Here is a 23445-nt window from a genome sequence, read left to right on the forward strand (position 1 = left end):
TGTGAGAGGAATGCTTCTGTGATTAAGTGACTGATAAGAAGGAAGAGTGAAATTCAGAAAAGGAAGTTTTAGAATCCACTAATAGGAGATACTCCTTTCACCAGAATAAGAGGATTGTGGGCTCTGTTGAAAGCTCCATCTAAGAAAGAGAAGATGAGTCTTGAAAATTTGTGAGAAATTACTACTGTAGAGAATTCGGTCCTGGGGATCAGGGAACAAAGAAGGTGACCTCCCAGGGCACTTCTCCATCTAATCTCTTGGATTCTGTTTACAGAAGATGACAATTTTCCTTAGCTTCAGAGAGAGTCCCCCGAATCACAGCAAGGCAGTCGTCCAGGGCAATTTTGCACATAGCAGTATGACAACAAGCATGTAGGCATTTAGAAATTTAAATTCCCTCTACTTGCACTTCACAGAGTATTCTAAGAAACAGCTTTCAATTCTTTCGCATGGAAGTTGGTCGCATTTAGGGTTAATGTTATCCTGCAAGAATATGTGGGGGTGAGATTACCCAGACAAGTAATTACCTGCAAAGATAATCTTGACTAATTGGAATTAGAGCAGCCAGAGCAATTATTAAATGTTGTTATCCCCTAGAATAGTCCTCAACTAGACCCGAGTTTTAATTACCTTTAATAAGACCTCATAATTAGGAGGATCTAGAGTTTTAGAAGGGGAAACTGTGACCATAAAAACCCTCTCCCAGAATGGAATGATTGAAAGAGTTCTAGAGCAGGATCGAAGAGGCCTGTGTTCTACTCTCTGGTTCAAGCTTTGCCACCAACTGCCTTCATAACCTGCCAAGTCTTCTGCCCTCTCCAAGTCTCTGTTTCCTTACTGCAAAATAAAGGAGCTGAATCACACCCATCATTTGTTCATTTGTTCTACTGAGTTTCTACTCTGCTGAGGGCAATGAAAGAATCCTAGAGTCTTGGGATCTGGGGGAGTCCTTTGAGGTCATCTTGTACAAAATCTACCTCAAGCACCCTTTCAAAGGAGTATTCCTGACAAGTGTTCATCCGGGTTAATTGAAGACCTCCACGAAGGGGGAACTAACTACCTCCTGGGACAGGCAGATCACTCCTTACAAAGATTAATCAAGATGAGACCCCTGCTCTCTGGGGTGGGGTGGGGAATGGTCCCTGCTTTTAAGGTGCTTACAATCTAGTGGTGGAGAGAAAAAAAGAGTAGGCTGATTTGAACTTCTCCCAGGCATTAAAAAAAATATGCATTTATATGGGATTTTAAGATTAACAAAGCACTTTCCTCACAACCACCTTTTGAGTTAAATAGTTTTGTTTTAAAAACCCTTATCTTCTCTCTTAGTAACAATTTTAATATAGAAGAACAGGGCTAGGCAATGGGAGATAAATGACTTGCCCAGGGTCACAGGGCTACGAAGGGTGAGGCCAAATTTGAACTCAGGTGCTCCTGACTCTAGGCCTGGTGTTACCTAACTGTTCCCTATGAGGTAAGTAGTGCAAGATTGTGTGATCATCTCCATTTTCCTGGTAGGGAAACTGAGTCCTAGAAAAGTGATGATTTGCCTAACGTCTCATAGCTAATGAGAAAGCAAGGATTCAAACCCAAGTCTCCTGATACTGAGTCCAGTATGTTCTTTCTAGTCTGGAAAACTGATGTTGTGCATAGTCTCTAAGAGAATTTTTAGCTTTCAAATTTGATGGATTTTATATAATAAAACAAGTCAAAATTTGGAACAAAGGAATTGGAAAAGAACTATGAAAAAAGGTAGTACTGACAAAGATTCCTTGAAAGAAATGGGGTGCAGTGGCAGGAAGAAAGAAGTAGGAATTAGAAGTCAATAATAAAAGTCTTTGTCCCTGGTCTAGACAGAAGACTCTGCAGTGATATTGGGTTCTGATGATGATGACCTTGCTCTCTGGAGGAGTAAATGGGGGGCGCTGCCAGCAGACTGTTATCAGGGTATGGGGCTGCTTTGGAAGTTAGTTTCTTTTTTGCCTTTTTCAGCTGAACATGTTCTGATCTATTCATATTTTGGTTCTATGACATCAATCAATAAAATGTACTAAATAAATTAAGTGAACAATGGAATTGTAAATCGATTTCTGGTGTGGAGAAAGGAGAGTAAAGGAACCAACAAGAGACTATTATAGGAATTGAAGTGAGAAATGATTCACATAAGAATCAAGATTGTGGCTGCAGAGCCCATCATATCGTTACACATTTCTGAAATATTAAACAAATGAAACATACAAGGTTTGGAAATTGGTTCACAAAAATTGCAGGCTAGAGGCCACAGGAATCCCCAGCGCACTTGGAAACAGGTAAGATTGGCGAGCCAACCTATTGTTAAAGTTCAGTCCAAATTGGCTGATGTAGAGTCATGTAATACAGAGCAAGGTTTCAAGCTAAGCAAATATCTGAAACCAAGTTCAGCCAGTGCCTGGAGCCCTTGTCCATCAGCTTTACAGGAAAGCTTACGTCTATTGGTAGATAACAGAAACACGATCTTGTGCCCCAAAATGGGCAGAGATCCTAAAGAGCAAATGAATGACATGGTCTGTTTCAACAGGCCCAGTTCTCCTATTAAACTGCATGCCAGGTTTCATGGGCTCAACTACTAGATGTGTGGATAACTCTATAAATGAATCACTAGCTTCCTCAGGAAGCTTTATAGAATCATAGGATATCATAATTGGGAAAAAGACCTTCATATCATCTAGCTCATTTAATTAATAGAGCTAAAGTTCAGATTGGTGAATTGCTTCATCCAACTTGTCAATGGCATACTTATCAGAATCTAGGTTTGTTTTACTTCTGTCGCCATGCTTTTTCCCTAAATAATAATCTAGTTTAAAAAATGATAGAGAAAAAACGTTTTCCTTTTGGAATCATTATGGCAATCTGATTTGAATATTTTCAAAAAAGGCACAGGAGAAAGGGAACTAGATCTGATGATAATATAACAAAGGGGTCTTTAACCTTTCCCCCCAAGAGGATCATTTTTCCATTTATCCAAGTGTAGAGAAATTGATCTTTGACCAACCTCCCAATCCAGAATGTAAACACAAAGTATAAACAAGGCATTAAAATACTTGTCCTATCTTTCCCTGATCCCCTTGGGATGTGGAAACACTTTTCTCTGATGGAATTAAAAGGAGTAACTTCATTGGACAAGCAAATAATCAGATTTTCCTTTGTGAGGTTTTAAGAAGGAAAGCCTTTAAGGACAGGAGCACAGCTTGGTAAGGATTGAGTTCAGGTGTACTTTGTGGAAGAAAATCTTCCAAAAGGTAGAGATTTCTCTCTCTTTCTCCCCATTACCCAAGTAGCATTAAAGGGGATTTACTCACTCAGAAGGAAGAACTTCATTTAATAGCTGGGGAGTCAGCTGTAGAGAGCTCAAAGCCCAGTCAAGAAAGAAGAAAGACATACTACAAGTGGTCATGCATACATAGGGACAGTTACTGGAGGGAGAAATGGGTCGCCTGGCAGCAGAGAACAGAGCTACCTATGGAGAGTAATAGACCTGGAGAACCCAGAAGAGCAACCCACTCAGCAGAGACACTGCATCTAAGGAGAGTTGTGTGAGGATTCTATGATGAAAGAAAGGACTTCCTATAGCACCAGAAGTTATAAGTTCCCCTTGACACAGGGACATGTATCCCTATGTATGTGTTTCACTGCTATTGCACTCTTCCCATGAATGCTGTGTTTTTCTGGGAAAGTGTACCCTAGGTTTATGGGAGGAATGTTTTATAGCTACTGTTTTTCCCATGTCATCTTGATAAATTCCTTTGCTAAGAGCTAAGAGTGTCCACTGGCTAGTTGTTACTTCAAGTATACTGGCAGAGGCTCATGAAATAGAGTGTCAAGAGAAAAGATCCATAAAGGGTAGCTTTTGAACCTAAGAATGGTCACTATCTTCCCCTTCAGTCCACCCCCAAGGAACTCAACCTACAATGTATAAATGAGAATTAGGGAGTATCACAGAGGGTGCTAGTGGAATTTTAAAATTCCTTTGGAAATGAAGGGAATACAGTAGAAATGAACAAGATGTTGACCATTAAAGTTACTGAAAGTGGCCATTTGTCTTAAACTCCCTCTTCTCCCCTTTTCCTCATCTCCTATCACTTCTACCACTAAAATGTTGATCTTCATGGAATCTAGAAAAAGGAAAGAAGGGAAACACTGTATATGTGTTGAGTACAAATATTCTGGTTACTAGAAAGGTACTTTCTATGGGGGGAAGGAAGGATATCACTTTACAGGCTCTAGCACTCTGAATGAAATTTCATTCAAGACAATTCAGCTCCTTTTATTTGGATTCCAGGTTCACAAAGTAGCTTTCTGATAGTTAATTCAGTGGAGAGTAGGGATTCCATTTACCTCAATTCAACAAGCATTTATTAAGCTTCTACTAAAGCACTAGGCTAGGCATGAGTTTATTAAGTAGGAAAATATACATCCCTCATTATATATATATATATATGGGGGGGGTAACATTTGGCAATTTCTATTTTTATTTTAATTTTTTTGAAAATTTTATTTAATTAGTCAATTTAGAATATTATTCCTTGGTTACAAGAATCATATTCTCTCCTTCCGCTCTCCCACACCTTCCTATAGCCGACACACAATTCCACAGGGTATTACATGTGTCCTTGATCAAAACTTATTCCCATGTTGTTGATTTTTGCACTAGGATGATCATTTAGAGTCTACATCCCCAATCATATCCTCCTTGACCCATGTAATCAAGCAGTTGTTTTTTTCAGTGTTTCTACTCCCACAATTTTTCCTCTGAATATGGATAGTGTTCTTTCTCATAAATCCCTCTGAGTTGTTCAGGATCACTGCATTGCCATTAATGGAGAAGTGCATTACATTCGATTATACCACACAGTATCAGTCTCTGTGTATAATGTTCTGGTTCTGCTTCTCTCACTCTGCATCACTTCCTGGAGGTCATTCCAGTTCATGTGGAATTCCTCCAGTTCATTACTCCTTTAAGCACAATAGTATTCCATCACCAACATATACCACAATTTGTTTAGCCATTCCCCAATTGGAGGGCATCCCCTCATTTTCCAATTTATCTTTTTCCTTATTATCTCTTTGGGGTACAAACCCAGCATTGCTATGGCTGGATCTAAGGGCAGACAGGCTTTTACCACCCTTTGAGCATAGTTCCAAATTTCCCTCCAGAATGGTTGGATCAATTCACAACTCCACCAGCAGTACATTAATGTCTCAACTTTGCCACATTCCTTCCAACATTCATTATTTTCCTTTGCTGTCATGTTAGCCAACCCGCTAGGTGTGAGGTGATACCTCAGAGTTGTTTTGATTTGCATCTCTCTGATTTTAAGAGATTTAGAACACTTTTTCATGCGCTTATTAACAGTTTTGATTTCTTTATCTGAAAATTGCCTATTCATGTCCCTTGCCCATTCATCAATTGGGGTATGGCTTGATTTTTTGTACAATTGATTTAGCTCTTTATAAATTTGAGTAATTAGACCTTTGTCAGATGTTTTTATTATAAAGATTTTTCCACAATTTGTTCCTTCCCTTCTAATTCTGGTTGCACTGGTTTTGTTTGTACAAAACCTTTTCAATTTAATGTAATCAAAATTATTTATTTTACATTTTGTGGTTTTTTCTAGCTCTTGCATGGTCTTCAAATATTTCCTTTCCCAAAGGTCGGATATGTATACCTAATTTACTTATAGTTTCCTTCTTTATATTCAAATCATTCATCCATTCTGAGTTTACCTTGGTGTTGGGTGTGAGATGTTGATCCAAACCCAATCCCTCCCATGCTGTCTTCTAATTTTCCCAGCAGTTTTTATCAAATATTGGATTTTTGTCACCAAAGCTCAGATCTTTGCACTTATCATAAACTGTCTTGCTGAGACTACTTACCCCTAGTCTATTCCTCTGATCCTTCTTTTTGTCTCTTAGCCAGTACCATATTGTTTTGATGACCACTGCTTTATAGTATAGTTTGAGATCTGGTATGGTACTTCAAGGCCACCTTCCTTTGCATTTTTTTTTCATGATTTCCCAGGATATCCTTGATCTTTTATTCTTCCAAATGAACTTTGTTATGGTTTTTTTCTAATGCAATCAAAAAGTTTTTTGGTAGTTCGATGGGTATGGCACTAAATAAATGAATTAGTTTCTGTACTATTGTCATTTTTATTATGTTAGCTCATCTTACCCATGAGCAATTAATATTTTTCCAATTATTTAGGTCTACTTTTAATTATGTGGAGAGTGTTTTGTGGTTGTGTTCATATAGTTCCTGTGTTTGCCTCAGCAGATTGATTCCTAAGTATTCTATATTGTCTAGGGTTATTTTAAATGGAATTTCTCTTTCTAATTTTTGCTGCTGAGATGTGTTAAAATATATAGAAATGCTGATGATTTATGTGGGTTTTGTTTTGTATCCCGCAACTTTGTTAAAGTTGTTGATTATTTCTACTAGCTTTTTAGTTGATTCCCTAGGATTCTTTAAGTAGACCATCATATCATCCACAAAGAGTGATAGCTTGGTTTCCTCATTGCCTATTTTAATACCTTCAATTTCTTTTTCTTCTCTAATTGCTATTCCTAGTGTTTCTAGTACAATGTTAAATAATAGAGGTAATAATGGGCTTCCTTGTTTCACTCCTGATCTTATTGGGAAGGCTTCTAGTTTATCCCCATTGCAGATGATGTTTGCTGATGGTTTTATATATATACTGTTTATTATTTTTAGGAAAGCCCCCTCTATTCCTATACTTTATAGTGTTTTCAATAGGAATGAGTGTTGTATTTTGTCAAAGGCTTTTTCTGCATCTATTGAGATAATCATGTGGTTTTTGTTGGTTTGCTTGTAAATATGGTCAATTATGTGGATGGTTTTCCTAATATTGAACCATCCTTGCATTCCTGGTATGAATCCTAACTGGTCATAGTAAATAACCCTTGTGATGACTTGCTTAAGTCTTTTTGCAAGTATTCCATTTAAGATTTTTGCAGCTATGTTCCATTAAGGAGATTGGTCTATAGTTTTATTTCTCTATTTTTTACCTTCCTGGTTTTGGAATCAGTACCATATTTGTGTCATAAAAGGAATTTGGTAGAACTCCTTCTTTGCTTATTCAGTCAAATAGTTTGTATAATATTGGGATTAGTTGTTCTTTGAATGTTTGATAGATTATATTTATGAATTCATCTGATCCTGGGGTTTTTTTGTAGGGAGTTCCTTGATGGCTTGTTCAATTTCTTTTTCTGATATGGGGTTATTTAGGCATTCTATTTCTCCTTCTGTTAATCTAGGCAATTTATTTTTTGTAAATATTAATCCATATCACCTATATTGCCATATAATTGAGCATAATAATTTTTAATGATTGCCTTAATTTTGTCTTCATTAGAGATGAGGTCTCCCTTCTCATCTATGATACTGTCAATTTGGTTTTCTTCTTTCCTTTTTTAAATTAAATTGAAAAAATAAATAAAAGACAAAGTACTGGTCAAAGTACCAGCTTCTAGTCTTATTTATGAAATCAATAGTTCTTTGACTTTCAATTTTATTAATTTCTCCTTCAAATTTTAGGATCTCTAATTTAGTCTTCATCTGAAGATTTTTAATTTTTTCACTTTTTAGTTTTTTAATATGTATGTCCAATTCATTGACCTCTGCCTTCCTTAATTTGTTAGTATATGAACTCAAGGATATAAATTTCCCCCTGAGTACTGCTTTGGCTGCATCCCATAGATTTTGAAAGGATGTCTCATCATTGTCATTTTCTTCAATGAAAATATTAATTTGTTTCTATGATCTGTTCTTTAACCGATTTTGGAGAATCATATTACTAAAATTTCCAATTAATTTTTTTTGCCTCTCCATGTGTCCTTACTAATGATTATTTTTATTGCAATGTGATCTGAAAAGGTTGCATTTATTATTTCTGCTCTTTTGCACTTGTTTGCAATGTTTTTATGCCCTAGTACATGGTCAATCTTTGTGAATGTACCATGTGCTGCTGAAAAGAAAGCATAATCCTTTTTGCCCCTATTTATTTTTCTCCACATATCCACTAACTCTAATTTTTCTAAGATTTCATTCACTCCTCTTACCTCTTTCTTGTTTATTTTTTGGTTTGATTTATCTAGTTCTGATAGAGGAAGGTTCAGGTCTCCCATTAGTATAGTTTTTCTATCTATTTCATCCTTGAGCTCCCCTAGTTTCTCCTTTAGAAATTTGGATGCTATGCCATTTGGTGCATACATGTTGAGTACTGATATTTCCTCATTGTCTATACTGCCTTTTATCAGGATGTAATTACCTTCCCTATCTCTTTTAACTAGATCTATTTTTACTTTGGCTTTGTCAGATATCATGATTGCAACTCCTGTCTTCTTTTCTTAGTTGATGCCCAACAGATTTTGCTCCATCCCCTTACCTTTATCCCATGTTTGTCTACCTTCCACATGTGTATTTCTTGTAGACAACATATGGTAGGGTTTTGGTTTTTAATCCACTCTGCTATTTGCTTGCATTTTATGGGTGAGTTCATTCCATTCACATTCAAAGCTATGATTACCAGCTGTGTAGTTCCCAACATTTTAATTTCCACTCCTAGTCCTGCCCTTTCTTCTTTCACTATTTCCTTCTACATTGTTGTTTTGTTTTTAATCAGTCCCCCCTTAATTCCTGCCCTTATTTTATTTCCCTTTCTACCCCTCCTTCTTATTCCCCTCTTATTTTCTTTACAGTCTTTTAAACTACCCCCCACCCTCTCTCTCCCTTGTATTGCTTCCCTCTTCACCAGTTCATTTATTATCCTTCTACTTCTCTATAGGGTACAAATCAATTCTTTGCCCCAATGGATTTTATTTTTTCCCTCTTTGATTCAATTTCAATGCGCTTAAGAATTAAGTATTTTCTGTCTCCAACCTCTTTACCCTTCCAGTGTATTGGTGTTCTCCCCCACTCCTGCCATGTGCTTCTTTGTGACATATAAATTTACCTCATTTTGTTTCTTTTCCCATTTCTCTTAGTACTAACCTCTTTTTTACCTCTAGTTATATGTGTGTGTGTGTACATATTTATATCTGTGTGTGTGTGTGTGTGTATATGTGTGTGTGTGTGTGTGTGTGTGTGTGTGTCTTGGCATTTCATCCTATACAGTTTGTCACTGTTCCCTCTAAGTATAATTCTTCCAGCAACCCAGGTGATAATAACAATTTTTAAAAGTTACCAATATCCTCTTTTCTTGTATGGATACCAATCATTTTAACTTATGGAGCCCCTTCAAAAAGTTTTTTGTTTTGTTTTGTTTTGTTCTTTCCCCCTTCTTAATTACCTTTTGGTGATTCTCTTGAGTTCTGTGTTTTGGTATCAAATTATCTGTTCAGGTCAAGTCTTTTTTTTACAAATGCTTGGAAGTCTTCTATTTTGTTGAATGACCATACTTTCCCCTGTAAGAATATAGTCAGTTTTGCTGGGTAGTTGATTCTTGATTGTAGACCTAGTTCCCTTGCTTTCTGGAATATCATATTCCATGCCTTTCAGTCTTTCAGCCAGATCCTGTGTTATCCTCACTGTAGTTCCATGGTATCTGAATGACTTTTTCTTAGCAGCTCGTAATAGTTTCCCTTGGTCTGGTAGTTCTTGAATTTGGCTATAACATTCCCGGGTGTTGTCAGTTGAGGATTAAGTACAGGAGTTGATCTGTGGATTCTTTCAATTTCAACTTTTCCCTCTTACTCTAGAATGTCAAGGCAGTTTTCTTGGATAATTTTCTGTAGAATGATGTCCAGGCTTTTTCTTTTGTCATGGTCTACCAGTAGACCAATGATTCTTAAGTTGTCTCTCCTGGACCTGTTTTCTAAATCTTCAGTTTTGTGGATGATGTGTTTCCTCAATTTGTTCATTCTTTTGGTTTTGTTTTATAGTTTCCTGCTGTCTTGTGAAGTAATTTGCTTCTAATTATTGTATTCTAGTTTTTAAAAACTGAATTTCATCCCTGTCTTTTTGGTCATCTTCCTCATTCTGGTCTGAGTTTCTTTGGAGGTCATCTTTCATCTTCTTTCCCTCATCTTTCATCTCCTTTGCCTCATTTTCAAGCTGATTAATTTTGGCTTTCAAGGCACTATTTTCTGTTTCCAGATGATTTATTTTGCTTTTTAAGTTCTTTTCCCAGTTGTCTTCAACCTCTCTTAATTGTTTCTTGAATTGTATTTTAAGTTCTTCCAAAGCCTGTGTCCAATTTGCTGGAGTTTCTGTGTTTTTGCTTGGTGTTCCTTGATCCTCCTCTGTTTCATTTGCTCTTTTTTCATTGCCTGGATAGAAGCTGCTGATTGTAATTTCTTTTTTCTTTTTCTGCTGTTTACTCATATTTCCCTCTTCTTTACCCCCTTGTAGTTGCCTGTAGTCTTGATCCTCTCATCCTGTTCTGGATCTGTGAATTTGGGCTGTTCTGTCCTGAAGGGGCCTTCTCTCTGTTCTGCTGTTTGATCAGGTAGTCTGATTTTTCCTGGCTGACAGCAGAAGCTGAAAAGGAGCTGGGATTCCTGCCCCACCATCAACGTTGTTGCCTGTAGTTTGCCTTTGCCCTTGGAGTTCAGTCAGCAAGTTTCTCAGATAAGTCTGTGGGGGAGGGGTGCTGGATCTTGAGCTTCCCTGTCCTCTGAAGGCTTCTTATCTGCCCTTATTGATGAGATTGAGCCAGGGCAACGTTTATCTGTAAAGTTGGCTGTGTCCTGAGGTCAAAACCTCCAGAAAAGGTGTGTGTGTGTGTGGGGAGATGGAGCACTTCAGCTATGACTGGGCTGCATTTCTCCTCTAGCTGCCTCTATGCTGCCTGTGTTCTAAGCCCTGAGCCTGGCACAGCTTTGCCAGCAAGGTTCTCTATCCAGACCAGTGCCCTTGCCTGCCCAGAGACTTCAGCCACCACTGGAGCCTCAGTGCTGTAGGTGAGGGAGGAGTCCTGGGACCTTCCTTCTTCCTTGCCCTTAAACTTGTTCAGGCTTTTGGGGGGGGCATACCTTTCAAGTTGGGTCCAGGAGGAGGGTTACCTAGCTCTGTCCTGTTGTTAGATTTGGTTGATTTGTTTTTCAGTCCCCTCGAAGCATTGTGTTTTTGATCGGTGAAGAAGGGTTTACAGAGGTCTGAATTTTTGCAGCCTCTATGCTGCCATCTTGACTCTTCCTTCCCCTCCTTATATATTAATTAACTAGCATTGTGGTTTGTAAGTACATCTCTCATGAGTTTCTTTAGCATGATTCCATTCCCCAAAGCCTGCATCATGCAAAATCAAGGACAAGACATTTAGAATGAGATATAATCTGATTTTATGCCTATCTTTGTCTACTCCATATGCAATTACCCCTTCCTTTTCTTCCACTTGAATTCTCCTTCTTTTAATGGAAAAAAAGGCAGAACTAACTAGTATAGTCAGATAAACAGACTCCAATTTGTTCTCATTCTACAAAACTCTCTGTCTGCCATTTAAAACCTTTCACAATCTGGCTCCACAGTATCTTTCTCAACTAATTGAACATTACTTTCCTTCATATGCTTTACATTCCAGTCATATTCACATACTTTTTATTTCCCATACATGACATCCCATCTTCCACATCCATGCACAAGCTGTCCCACCTATGTCTACAAAGTTTTCCCTCTTCATCTCAGTCTTAGAGAAACCTTAGATTACTTTCTTTTCCTTTGTCATGCAAAACATACTTCCATATTGGTCATTGAAACAGCAAATCATACATAACCCGAACCTCAAAACAACACCAAAGATACACTGATGTGAAAGGTGACTCCAATAGTTCTTCCTCTGGAGGTGGATAGTATTTCCAGTCATAAGTCTTTCAGAATTGCCCCAGATCATTGCATTGCTGAGAGTAGCCACATTGTCACAGTTGATCATCATCCAATATTGCTATTATTGGGTACAATGTTCTCCCAGTTTTGCTTATTTCACTCTGTATCGGTTCCCACAGATCTTTCCAGCTTTTTTTCTTAAATCATCTTGCTTATCCTTTCTTATAGCATGATAGTATTCTATCACCAACATGTATCACAATTTGTTTAGCCATTCCACAATTAATGGACATCCCCTCAATTTCCAATTCTTTGCCACCACAAAAAGGGCAATTATAAATATTTTTGTACAAGTATGTCCTTTCCCTTTTTTTATTCTCTCTTTGGATACAGACCCAGCAATGGAATTACTGGATCAAGGGGTATACATAGTTTTATAACCCTTTGGGTATACTTCCAAATTGTCCTCCATAATGGTTGGATCAGTTCATAACTCCACCAGTGCATTAGTGTCCCAATTTTGCCACATCCCCTCCAACATTTCTTTCCTTTGCTGTCATATTAGCCAATCTGCTAGGTGTGACGTGGCACCTCTACATTGTTTTAATTTGCATTTCTCCAGTCAAGAGTGATTTAGAACATTTTTTTCATATGATTATTGATGGCTTTGATTTCTTCATTTGAAAATTGCTTATTCATATCCTTTGATGACTTGTCAATTGTGGAATGGCTCATATTCTAATAAATTTGAGAAATTAGACCTTTATAACATTTGTTATAAAAATTTTTCCCAATTTGCTATTTCCCTTCTAATATTGGTTATATTAGTTTTGTTTATACAAAAGCTTTTTAATTGAATATAATCAAAATTATTGATTTTATATCTTATAATATTCCTTATCTATTGTTTGGTCATTAATTCTTCCCTTCTCCAAAGATCTGCCAGGTAAACCATTCTGTGCTCCCATAGATTACTTTCAAGAACAATATAGGCAGCCCTTCTGATTTGCTATGTTGCCTATGCCTTTAGTAGTTAGTGTTCATGTCCCTTCCCACCTCCATGAATGATTTTGTATTTATGCTATATATATATATATATATATACATATATATATATATGTATATGTCCTATATATAATCTATGTAAATGCTGTTTCTCCAAGTAGAATGTAAATTTCCTGAGAGGAAAAATGGTTTTGTATTTGCCTCCCCCTGTGCCTAGAACAGTATCTGACACAAAGTAGGTGCATGATAAATTACATTGAATTCTAAGACAACTTATACCCATGGACTTTGTGAAAACCAAAGAGACCATCAAAGTCAATGAGCTATTAAGAGTCTGCTACAGGAAGGAGATGAGGGAGAGAACCAGATGCCTCAGTGGTTCGAGAGCCAGTCCTAGAAATGAATGGGCTTGTGTTCAAATCTGACCTCAGACACTTCCTAGTTGTGTGGCCCTGGGCAAGTCACTTCCTAGTTGTGTGGCCCTGGGCAAGTTGCTTAACCTCCATTGCTTAATCCATACTACTCTTCTGCCTTGGAACCAATAAACAGTATCAATTCTAAGATGGAGGGTAAGAGTTTAAAAAAAAAACTATCTGCTACTGGGGCAGTGAGGTGGCTAAGTGGATAGAGAATGAGGCCTGGAATTAGAAGTACTTAAGTTCACATCTTGTCTTAGACACTTCCTAGCTATGTGATCCTGAGCAAGCTATTTAACCTCCATTTAACCCCCATTGCCTAGTTCTTACTTTTCTTCTGTCTTAGAACTAATACACAGAAATGATTCTAAGACAGAAGGTAATGGTTAATTTTTTAAAGGATTTCTAAAAAAGAACCTGTTGGCTATATTCTAAGGACTGCACCTTTCTGCACTACTCCAAGGAACCTCAAGAGTATTTATTTCTTCACAAGTCTATCTGCACTTTATTTCTAAAGAAACTGATCAGCTAGTCCTGAGGTTACCATATACAGAGCCACACGTGCCTCACACAACAATGCTATAGTTGTGCAGCCTCAGAAAAATCATTTTTCCTATCGAGATCTCAGTTTCCCTACTGTATGAAGGAGTTAGATTATCTGGCCTCTAGATCTTTTCCAGCCTAACACCTGTGATGAACAATAAGCATCAGCATCCCACATCTGCTGCCTGTATTTTTCATGCCGAGACTAGCAGCTGTTGGGCTCTGCTGAGTGAGATCTAGTGACCATGGAGGAGATGAGCGCAGGTGCCAGAAACTTTCATTCCCTTAGGGTAAGTCTCATTTCTATTTGTCACCGAAATTGAGACAAATGTTAAGGAAAGGGAAGGGGATGTGGATGAAGCCTTGGACTTGAAGTCAGGAAAACCTAGGAACAAATTCAGCTCCTGTACTAGCTATATGACCCCAGGAATCTTAACTTCTAGGGTTTTCGACTTTCTGTGTATCCTCAGTGCCTGACACAAAGTAGGCACCAAACAATCGCTTGTTGATAGACTGCTGTTTCTTCATCAGTAGAAAGGGTCTACTAATATCTTTAACACTTACTCAACAAGATTGTTTATTAAGAAGATCAAAGGAGATAAGATACTTGAAGAGCTTTCCAAATCGTAAAGCGGCATGGCTCAGTTAATATTATCATGAGTTATAAAGCAGTTCTTCTGTGTCATTGAGCAAATTGGTGCAAAACCCAGAAATTCAAACTCAGATCTATCTTAACTACATAAAACTCCTTATAAATTGCTTAAATCCATGGATTAAAGGATTTAGGCATTATTATTACGTCCTAAAATTCAAATTGCAAGGCCTGGAAAAAATCAAGACAAACTTCTCTTTCTCAGAATCCCTTTTTTTTTCCCTTGGCAGGGGAATAGTAATGGACAGTTCCTATTTCTGAGGGCAGACATATATGTATGTGTACTTTTTTGTTCAGTTGTTTTTCAGTCATGTCTAATTCTTCATGACCTCATTTGCAGTTTTCTTGGCAAAAATATTGGAGTGGTTTGCCATTTCTTTCTCCAGCTCATTTTCCAGATGAGGAAACTGAGGCAAATGGGGTTAAGTGATTTGCTTAAGACCACATGGCTAGTAAGTGTCTGAGACTAGATTTGAACTCAGGAAGGTGAATCTTCTGACTCTAGACATAGCAATTCTATCCACTGTGCCACCTAACTACTATACTATATTATACTATACACACCCGTAAGTGTGTGTGTGTGTGTGTGTGTGTGTGTGTGTGTGTGTGTGTGTGTGTGTGTATCTGGGTGTACATAAGCATACATTTTTCTGCCTAGGTTTGGAACAGCACTGACAGACTCTAGAACAGCTGAGGGAAGACATCAAGGTTCTGGAGACTACAAGTCCAGAACATAACCTAGGACTCTTAAAACCTTTTCTTAGGTCAAGTATTTTTAGGAGCAAGAGTTCTAAAATGCACTAGATCTCTGAGAGCACTAGCAATGAGGAGCAGACCTTGGAGACCCTCAGTTTCACAGGAGCCTTAAGAAAAGCCACCCCTTTTACAAAGTAGTTGGTGTTGATGTCACATGGATGTTTCAAACTTGGCATGTCCAAAGCTGATCTTATTATTGTTAAACCTGTTGCTCCTTCTAACAACTCTGACTGTGGCACCACCAAGTCTTCCATTTTTTAAACTTGTGTATTCTCTTACATGCCATTTTTTCCCTCAGTTCTCAGATCCAATCAGTTCCCAAGCCCTGGCGATTATACTTTTCCATGATCTATCATATCCTTCCTCTCTTTCCTATTCCTTCTCCCAACTCATCCATCATAATGCTAATAGAAGTGTTTTTATACATACACGTATACAGGTCTGGTCACATCATTCCTCTGCTCCCAATTCTTCAGTGGCTCTCCATTGCCTACTAAGTACACTTTAAACTCTTTTGCCTGGTATTTAAGACCTGGAACTACACTACACTTCCAGTCTTCTCTCCTATTTCCTTCCTACACACATTCTCTATACTTCAGTGGAATTAAACTATAGGTATTCCTTCCACATTATGGGAGTTAGGGACCCCTATCCACTGATATGGAAAATTTAGGTAAAATTTTTTGGCTTTTGCATTCTTTTTACAAATTTTAACATTTCTGAATTTAACTTTAAAAAAGAAATTATATATATATATGTATATATATATATGTGTGTGTGTGTCATTAACATTAAAATGTTGATGTTATACAATACCATATATATGAGTTTCTAAACTTTTTCTATGTTGTCTGCTGATCTTCACAAGTCATCTGCTGCTTCCAAAAAACTGCCCCCAAATTCCATTAATTTCTTATGCCAATCCATGCTATATTAAAACCACAATAAAAAAGTTATGATATGAAAGGGATATCTGTACCTTGTGCATACTGAAAATTCTGGGTACTCTTATGCTGCTTATGCCTTCCATCATCATCTCTTCTATTCCTTCACCACTCTTCCTCACTCTCTTTATCTCCTGAAAGCCCAACAAGAATGCTATTGCCTCCACAAAGTCTTCCCTAGGATCTCCTGATCCCACTTCTTGATGACAACCTTCTCCCTTGACTTCTACTACTGACTTCCAGTATTTTTACAGTGCTTTAATGCCCTTGACACATAATGCTGAATATTCATTTTCTGTATTGGTGTCTTACACCCAAACTAAAGTGCCAGCTCCATGAACATGAGGATGGCTTTGGCTAAATATGATTTCTCTCCAAGTGCTCAGCTTAGTACTCTGCACATAGTAGGTGCTTCATAAATGATTGTTAAATGTACAAATGAATAATACTTTGTATTAATAGTTATCTGTGTCTGCATTTAATTACCCAGCTAAATTGTTAGCTCAATGATGGTGGAATGCCTCTGATTGCATTCTCCCTAGAGACTGACACATTCCTCTGCACAGAGTAGATACAGAAATGTTGAATGAATGAATGAGTCCATTCTATTTCTCTCTACACAACACTGGTCACCATCCTATGTCAGGCCCTCAACACTTCTTGCCTGGTTTATTGAAATAACCTCCTAATTGATGTGTAAATGGAATTATCCTCCTTTGTTTATTTTAGTTTAATCAGACAAGAACTTGGGGTGACACTCCTTTCATACTTAGTTAGTCAAACACTTGAAGAGCCTTTTACTAGAAAAGGAAGTTCACACTCTCAAAGACTGGAAGTGGATCCTACAAGTACTGCCCCACCTGGACAGTGCCAGGCAAATTAAGAAACTATGATTGGTTCCTGAGATGTGCTAGGCCAGCCCACAGTGAAAGGAAGTAGAAACCAGAAAAACAGGTAGTGACATGGGAAAGGAGTTATAAAAGATGAGACCAGCCAACTGAACAGGAATTTCTGCATTGGAGGGATTCTGTTGCATTGGTGTCTCTGCTTTGGCTTTCATTCTGCATTGGAGATTCTGCATTTGGGGATTCTGTGCTGGTAAGACTCTTGCTGAAGAGACTACCATGACTCCTGGTTGGAGATTGGGACCTGAGGGAGCTTTTGTCAGAGTTGAGTTGGATTCCCCCAGGTCAGCAATTATAGAGTATTAAGCTAGGCAATGTTTTCTACCTCCTTCCTATATTTCCCTCTCTTTACTCTCTCTATTTTGCTGTAATAAAACTATGAAAGCTACTAACAGCCTCATGACTTAAGAGTTAATTTTTATAAATGGCGACCAAAATAACTTTTTATAACTCTTAATCTAACCAAACTATTTTTAATTCTTACATTGGTCTCCTTTCTCATTTGACCATTTATTCAGTGCTTCTAATGTGCCAGGCATCATGCCATGGCCTGAGTATATGAAGGCAGAAGGTAGTTTCTGCCCTCGAGGAATATGCTTATACTAGAGATATACAGTATATCCACACATAAGTATAATGCATAAGGATATAGACAAATTCAATAAATACATAGTATTTGGGTGGCAGCAGAGGGGAATATCACAAGGCTTCTTAAAGGAATTAACACTGGAAATGATGATCTGAAATGGAAACGAGAGATTCTAAAAGGCAGTGATGAGGAAGGAAGTGTTCTGAATGTGGGGGATGGCCTCTTCAAAGATGTGGAGGCAGAGAATATAACATTGTATGTAAAGGATGGCAACAAGGCCAGTTTCAAATCTGTCCTCCAAAGATTTGCCAACTTGATATTCCTACGGCACAGGTCTGCTCATAAATATCACTGACTCCCTATTGCCTCTAGGATAAAATTTGAGAAGTTTGGCATTTGAAGCCCTTCACATTCTGGACTCAGCCTATCTTTTTAAATCAGCTTCATGACGCAACCTCATAATTCTCCATTTCAGCCAAACTGGCCTACTTCTTGTTTCCTGCATGAACCATTCCACCTCTCATCTCAGTGACTTTGCACAGGCTGCTCCCTGTGTCTGTAATCTAAGCTCCTTGAAGTGAAAGATTATCTGGGGGATGAGGGGAGTCCCTTATGTCCCTAGCAGCTAGCATAAGTACAGGGTACATATGGATGCTGCATAAAGACTTTGCTGTTTGGTTGCATTGTCCTCCCTTCTTATCTCCACCTCTTGGAATCTTCAAGGCTTAGCTCCAGGGTTTCCTTTCCTGGTCCTTCCCTTACTGGTGCTCTCCCTCCAAATCTTTGAAATCACTATGTATTGACTTTGGATGTATTTCATATTCATCTGTATACATGTTTCCATCACCTTTCCCCTCATCCCAAGTCAAGTGTAAACTCCTTGTGGACAGAAATTGTTTCCTTTTTGCTTCTATGACTTGCTTTAACGCTGTGATAAAATGCTTGTTTAACAGAACTGAATTAAATGACTGGAAGGCAGTCTGTGAAAAGAGAGCTAGACTTGGTGTCCAAGAAATGAGGTTGGATTTCCAGGTCTCCCAAACACTAACTTTGAGGCATTAGACAAGTCACTTAAATCCCTTCTAGATTTCCTCATCTATAAAATGAGGAGTCTGGTGAAAAATATGCCTGTGATCTAATACCTTTCCTATGACCTAATTCTAAGGGTCTCAAATTCCAAGTCTAGAAATTAAAGAGGATCAGAACAACAGACAAATTGAGACTAAAGAAATATTTCAACATTCATCACCTAAAGGTTTCTTCAACCGTGATCCATCCTTAACTCCTTAGCTTAGAAAATTACCTCATTAACTACAAAAATTATAAACAAAGGCACCAGAAGATACACATCTCTCACCCACCTGAACTCAGGTCTTCCTCTGCCATTTCAGTCTTACTGGAAGACTTCCTTTCTCAACAAGGCCCAAGTTGCATGACTAACTTTCACCCAGAGAAGGTGACTTTGAAATGTGAATGTTACAGATGACCAATCAGTGGCAAACACCCTCTATCTTTGTCTACCTTTCGACAAGGTAACAGGCCATGCCAATTATCCCTGAAGTTTCAGACAGAAAGATAAAAGGTCAGAAATACCAAGATACGCAACACGGCTGTGCTGGGTCGGTATGAGACTAATCAGAACCTAGAGCTCATTGAAATGGGGAATGTGATGTTAACAATTCTGACAGGTCCCCTGAGGAGTGACAAGACAACCTTGGAGACAATAAGAAATGGAAGAATAAAGATGTATAAAGAGACTTACTCAGAAAGCCTCCCCCCACCCCAAGAGTACTGAAGGGCTAGTTTTGGAAAGAAGGACTCAGATACTGCTTACCTTTCTCTGATGCTGGAGCCAGGTCAATGAAACTCCGGCATGTTTCACCTTTGGAAAGAAAAAGATTGATTTCAGAACCACAAAAGGCAGTTGCAAGTTTTTATGTCTTCCCAGACTGTGATTTTGGACTTTTGCCTAAATGACTTCTTTTAAATCCCATCCCCATGTAGTACATTCTGCTTTCTCTAGCCTAAGCACCCTTTTCAAGGAAGATGTTTAATCTGACATTCAAACCCTGTCCCCCAATCTGGCTCACATCCAACCTTCCAACTTTGTCTTACACTCCTCTTCACATTATTTTTTGTCTTTTAATAATAACTGATAATAATAGCTAGCATTTATATAGTGCTCACCTTGCACAAGGCACTATGTCTTATTTAATCCTCACCAAAAGCCTGGGAGGTAAGTGTTGTTATTACATCTGAGAAAACTGAAGAAGACAAAGGTTAAATGACTTGCCCAGGGTCGCAGAGCTAATATGTGTCTGACACCAAATTTTCACTCATCTTACTAACTCCATGTCTAGCACTCTATCCACTCTGCCAACTAAATGCCTGCTGAAAAAGAATATCTTCAAATTCAAATACAATATCAATCATCAAACCAACACTTATTGAGGGCCTACTGTGTGCTACGTGATATGCTAGGTGCTAGGGATACAAAGATAAAAAGAAGAAATCATCTCTATCTCAAGGAGTTTATATTCTATCAGGGAGACCACATGTAAGTAAATACAGAATACATAAAAAATAAATGCAAGTAGTTTAATACAAAATGGGGGGAGCACTTATTATTTGGGGGGTCAGGAAAGGCTTCATATAAAAGGTGATGTTTGTTGCCAAAATACAATATCCATTCCTTATTTTAAAAATTAGAAAATGTAATAAAAGGAACATTCCTTAAAGTGATAAACAGAATCTAAACCATCAGCAAGCATTATCTATAATGGGGGTAAACTAGAATCCTTCTCAATAAGATCAGGAGTGAAGCAAGGACGCCTACTATTTAATGCTGTACTAGGAATGCCCTCTATAGCAATAAAAAACAGAAAAGGAAATTGAAGGAATTAGAATGAGAAAACAAAACTATCACTCTGCATGTAATATGATGGTATACATAGAGAACTCCAGAGAATCAACCAAAAAAACAACTTTAGCAAAGTTGCAGGATACAAAATAAACTCACATAAATCATCTGCATTTCTATTTACCACCAACAAAGTCCAATAGCAAGAGATAGAAATATCTGTAGATAATATAAATTACCTAGGGACATGTTTGACAAAATAAACCCAGCAAGGATATGAACACAATTACAAAATATTTTTCATACAAATAAAGACAGACTTAAACAATTAGAAAAATATTAACTGCTCGTGGATAGGCCAAGCCAATATTAAAAAAATTATAAATCCTACTAAATTAATTTACCTATTACAGTACCATTTCCTACATTCCAAAATTTATTTCCTAGAACTAGAAAAATAGTAATAATAAAAATAATAAAATGTATCTGGATGAATAAAATGTCAAGAGTTATCAAGGAAATTAATGAAAAAAAATGAAGAAAGGGCTGATAATCCCAAGGGACACTTGATAAAAAATCCTATCCAGAGCCAGAGAAGGAACTGTTGGACTGCAGATCAAAGGACACCATCTTTCACTTCATTTCCTTCATGAGTTTTTTTTAATTGTATGAGTGATGTGTTTTCTGTCACAGCATGGGTAATAGAGAAATATGTGTTACATGAAAACACTAGTATAACCTATATCACACTATTTATTGCCTTGAGATGAGGAAGGGAGGGAGAGAATCTAAATTGCAAAATATCAGAAAACGATTGTCAAAAAAAATTTCTATGTATAATTTTAAAAATTAAAGAAAGATTTTTTTTAAAGTAAAACTTGAGTGATACCTTAAAGGAAGTGAGGGATTCAATAAGGTGAAGGTGAGAAGAGAGTATGTTCTAGGCAGGGAGTTCAGTCAGTGAAAAAGTACAGGAATGGGAGAAGGAATGCCATTTGTGAGAAAAAGAGCTCAGTTATCAAGACTATGAAACCAAGAAATACTGAATAACTAAATATTGATTGTTGTTGTTTTTTTTAAAGAAAGCTGACTCCTTTTTAGAGCTTTCATCTTCAAAGTAAATTAAAAGAGCAGAGATGATGACTTATAATTGAGTTCAAATATCCAGGACAAGACAAATTATGGCAGAGTAGTAATAATTAATGTATATATAGTATATATAATGTATAATAAATAATAAATAATAATAATAATATGTGCAGCACATTCAAATCTGCAAAGCACTTTATGTATATTATCTCATTTGAATCCAACAAGAACACTATATTACAAGTATTTTTATCTTACAGATGAAGAAATGAAGGTCCATCGAGGGCTTTAGTGATTCTCCTATAGTTTTTTAGCTAGTATCACATGGAGGATTTGAACCTATTTACTCCTTCCACTATATCACACATTCTCAAAAGTATTAAATAATTTGCATGTGTTTCCCAAACCTTTGTTACTGATCTTAGAAGAATCAACAAGGTTAAAAAAAGTACAAGAACATGGAGATAGTAAGAGAAAAGGTAGATTCCAGAAACTGTAAACCATTGAATTTGATGTCCATCCTCAGCAAGATTCCACAACAAACTGAACAGGTGGTTTATAAACACTTAGAAAAATTAACAGTCAGGATGGGTCTACCAAGATAGTGACGACAGACTAATTTCATGTACTTTTTAAAGAGCATTTCTAAAATGGCAAATCAAGTGGATGTTGTAGACACAGTATAGCTTGATTTCAACGAGCCATTTGCAAAGTTTCTCATAATATCTTTGTAGACAAGTTGGGAAAATGTAGACTGAATAAAAATTCAGGTTAAGTGGATATAGCTGGTTTAATGACTGTATCCAGAGACTAATTAATGAATCAGTGTCAACCTAGTGCTGGTGGTGTGTTAAAAGACTTTGTCCCTTGCAGCTTACAGTTCTTCATTTTATCAATGACTTAGACAAAGGGATGGAATTCTTAGTAAATCTGTGGATAATGAAAAGTTGAGAGGAATGTTAATATGTTAGATGAGAACAGGTATCCAAAAAAAAAAAAACTCAGATAGGCTGGAACAATAAACCAAAATATTGATGAACAAGGTGAAATGTAATAATAATAAATGTAAAGTTTTACATTTGACCTAAAAAACAAATGAGCAAATATAGGAGAAATCTAGTCTAGTATTCCACATTTTTAAAAAAGACAAGATTTTTTAGTTCATGGTAGGCTTAATAGTATGAGGCAGTTATAAAAAAAAAAGTTAATATTGTCTTGGGATGCATTCATAGAACTACAATGTCCAGATCAGGAGAAATAATAATCTCATTGTTTTGTGCACTGATCAGCCCATATTAAGTATTTGATAGCCAGTTATGAAAGATTTATATTTTTATTTTAGCAAATATTTTATTAAATATCAATAGTCAACTGATTTTTAAACTATTTACATGTAAATAAGTTATTTAAAGTTATAAAGTAAAATATTTTTCAGTTAATCCTTTACTTTTCATCAAATTTAATGACCATTTCACAATCCTTTTCTTTCTTGCCCTCTCTTTGGCTTTTTACAGTTGATCCTGATACCCTCTTTTTTCTACATTTTCATAATTCTTCTCTCTCCCAAACTACATTTCTTCCTCTAACTTTCCTGTTATGGGTATCTCCAATCTTCTAGTCACCCAGGTTCACAATCTCAGAGTCATTCCCTCCTCTTCATTCTTTCTCACTACTCATATCCAATTGATTGCCATGTCTGATTGATTCTATCTCCATAATCTCTCTCTTATTCATTCCCTATTTCCCCTTCACATGGTTCACCACCCTAGTTTAAAAACTCATTACCCTTTTCCTGTACTATTACAATAGCCTCCTAATTGAATTTTCTTCCTAAAATCTCTGAAATCTCTGGCCTTGACAAGCCATACTCC

At 37.1% G+C, this 23445-nt stretch overlaps 1 protein-coding gene across 3 annotated transcripts in view; it reads right to left on the reverse strand.

Annotated features, from left to right (window-relative positions):
* The window catches only part of GSG1L (GSG1 like), a 406917-nt gene that overhangs the window by 300682 nt on the left and 82790 nt on the right, over positions 1-23445 (reverse strand). For all 3 annotated transcript variants that reach the window (XR_008913531.1, XM_056805507.1, XM_056805506.1), the window contains exon 2: positions 19460-19507. Coding sequence is in view for 2 of the 3 variants with exons in the window: in XM_056805507.1 (XP_056661485.1) it covers positions 19460-19507 (48 nt within the window). In the remaining variant the exon portion in view is untranslated. The remainder of the gene's footprint in view (positions 1-19459; positions 19508-23445) is intronic.

Source organism: Monodelphis domestica, chromosome 7 (assembly GCF_027887165.1).
Source record: "Monodelphis domestica isolate mMonDom1 chromosome 7, mMonDom1.pri, whole genome shotgun sequence".
In the NCBI taxonomy this organism is placed as follows: Eukaryota; Metazoa; Chordata; class Mammalia; order Didelphimorphia; family Didelphidae; genus Monodelphis; species Monodelphis domestica.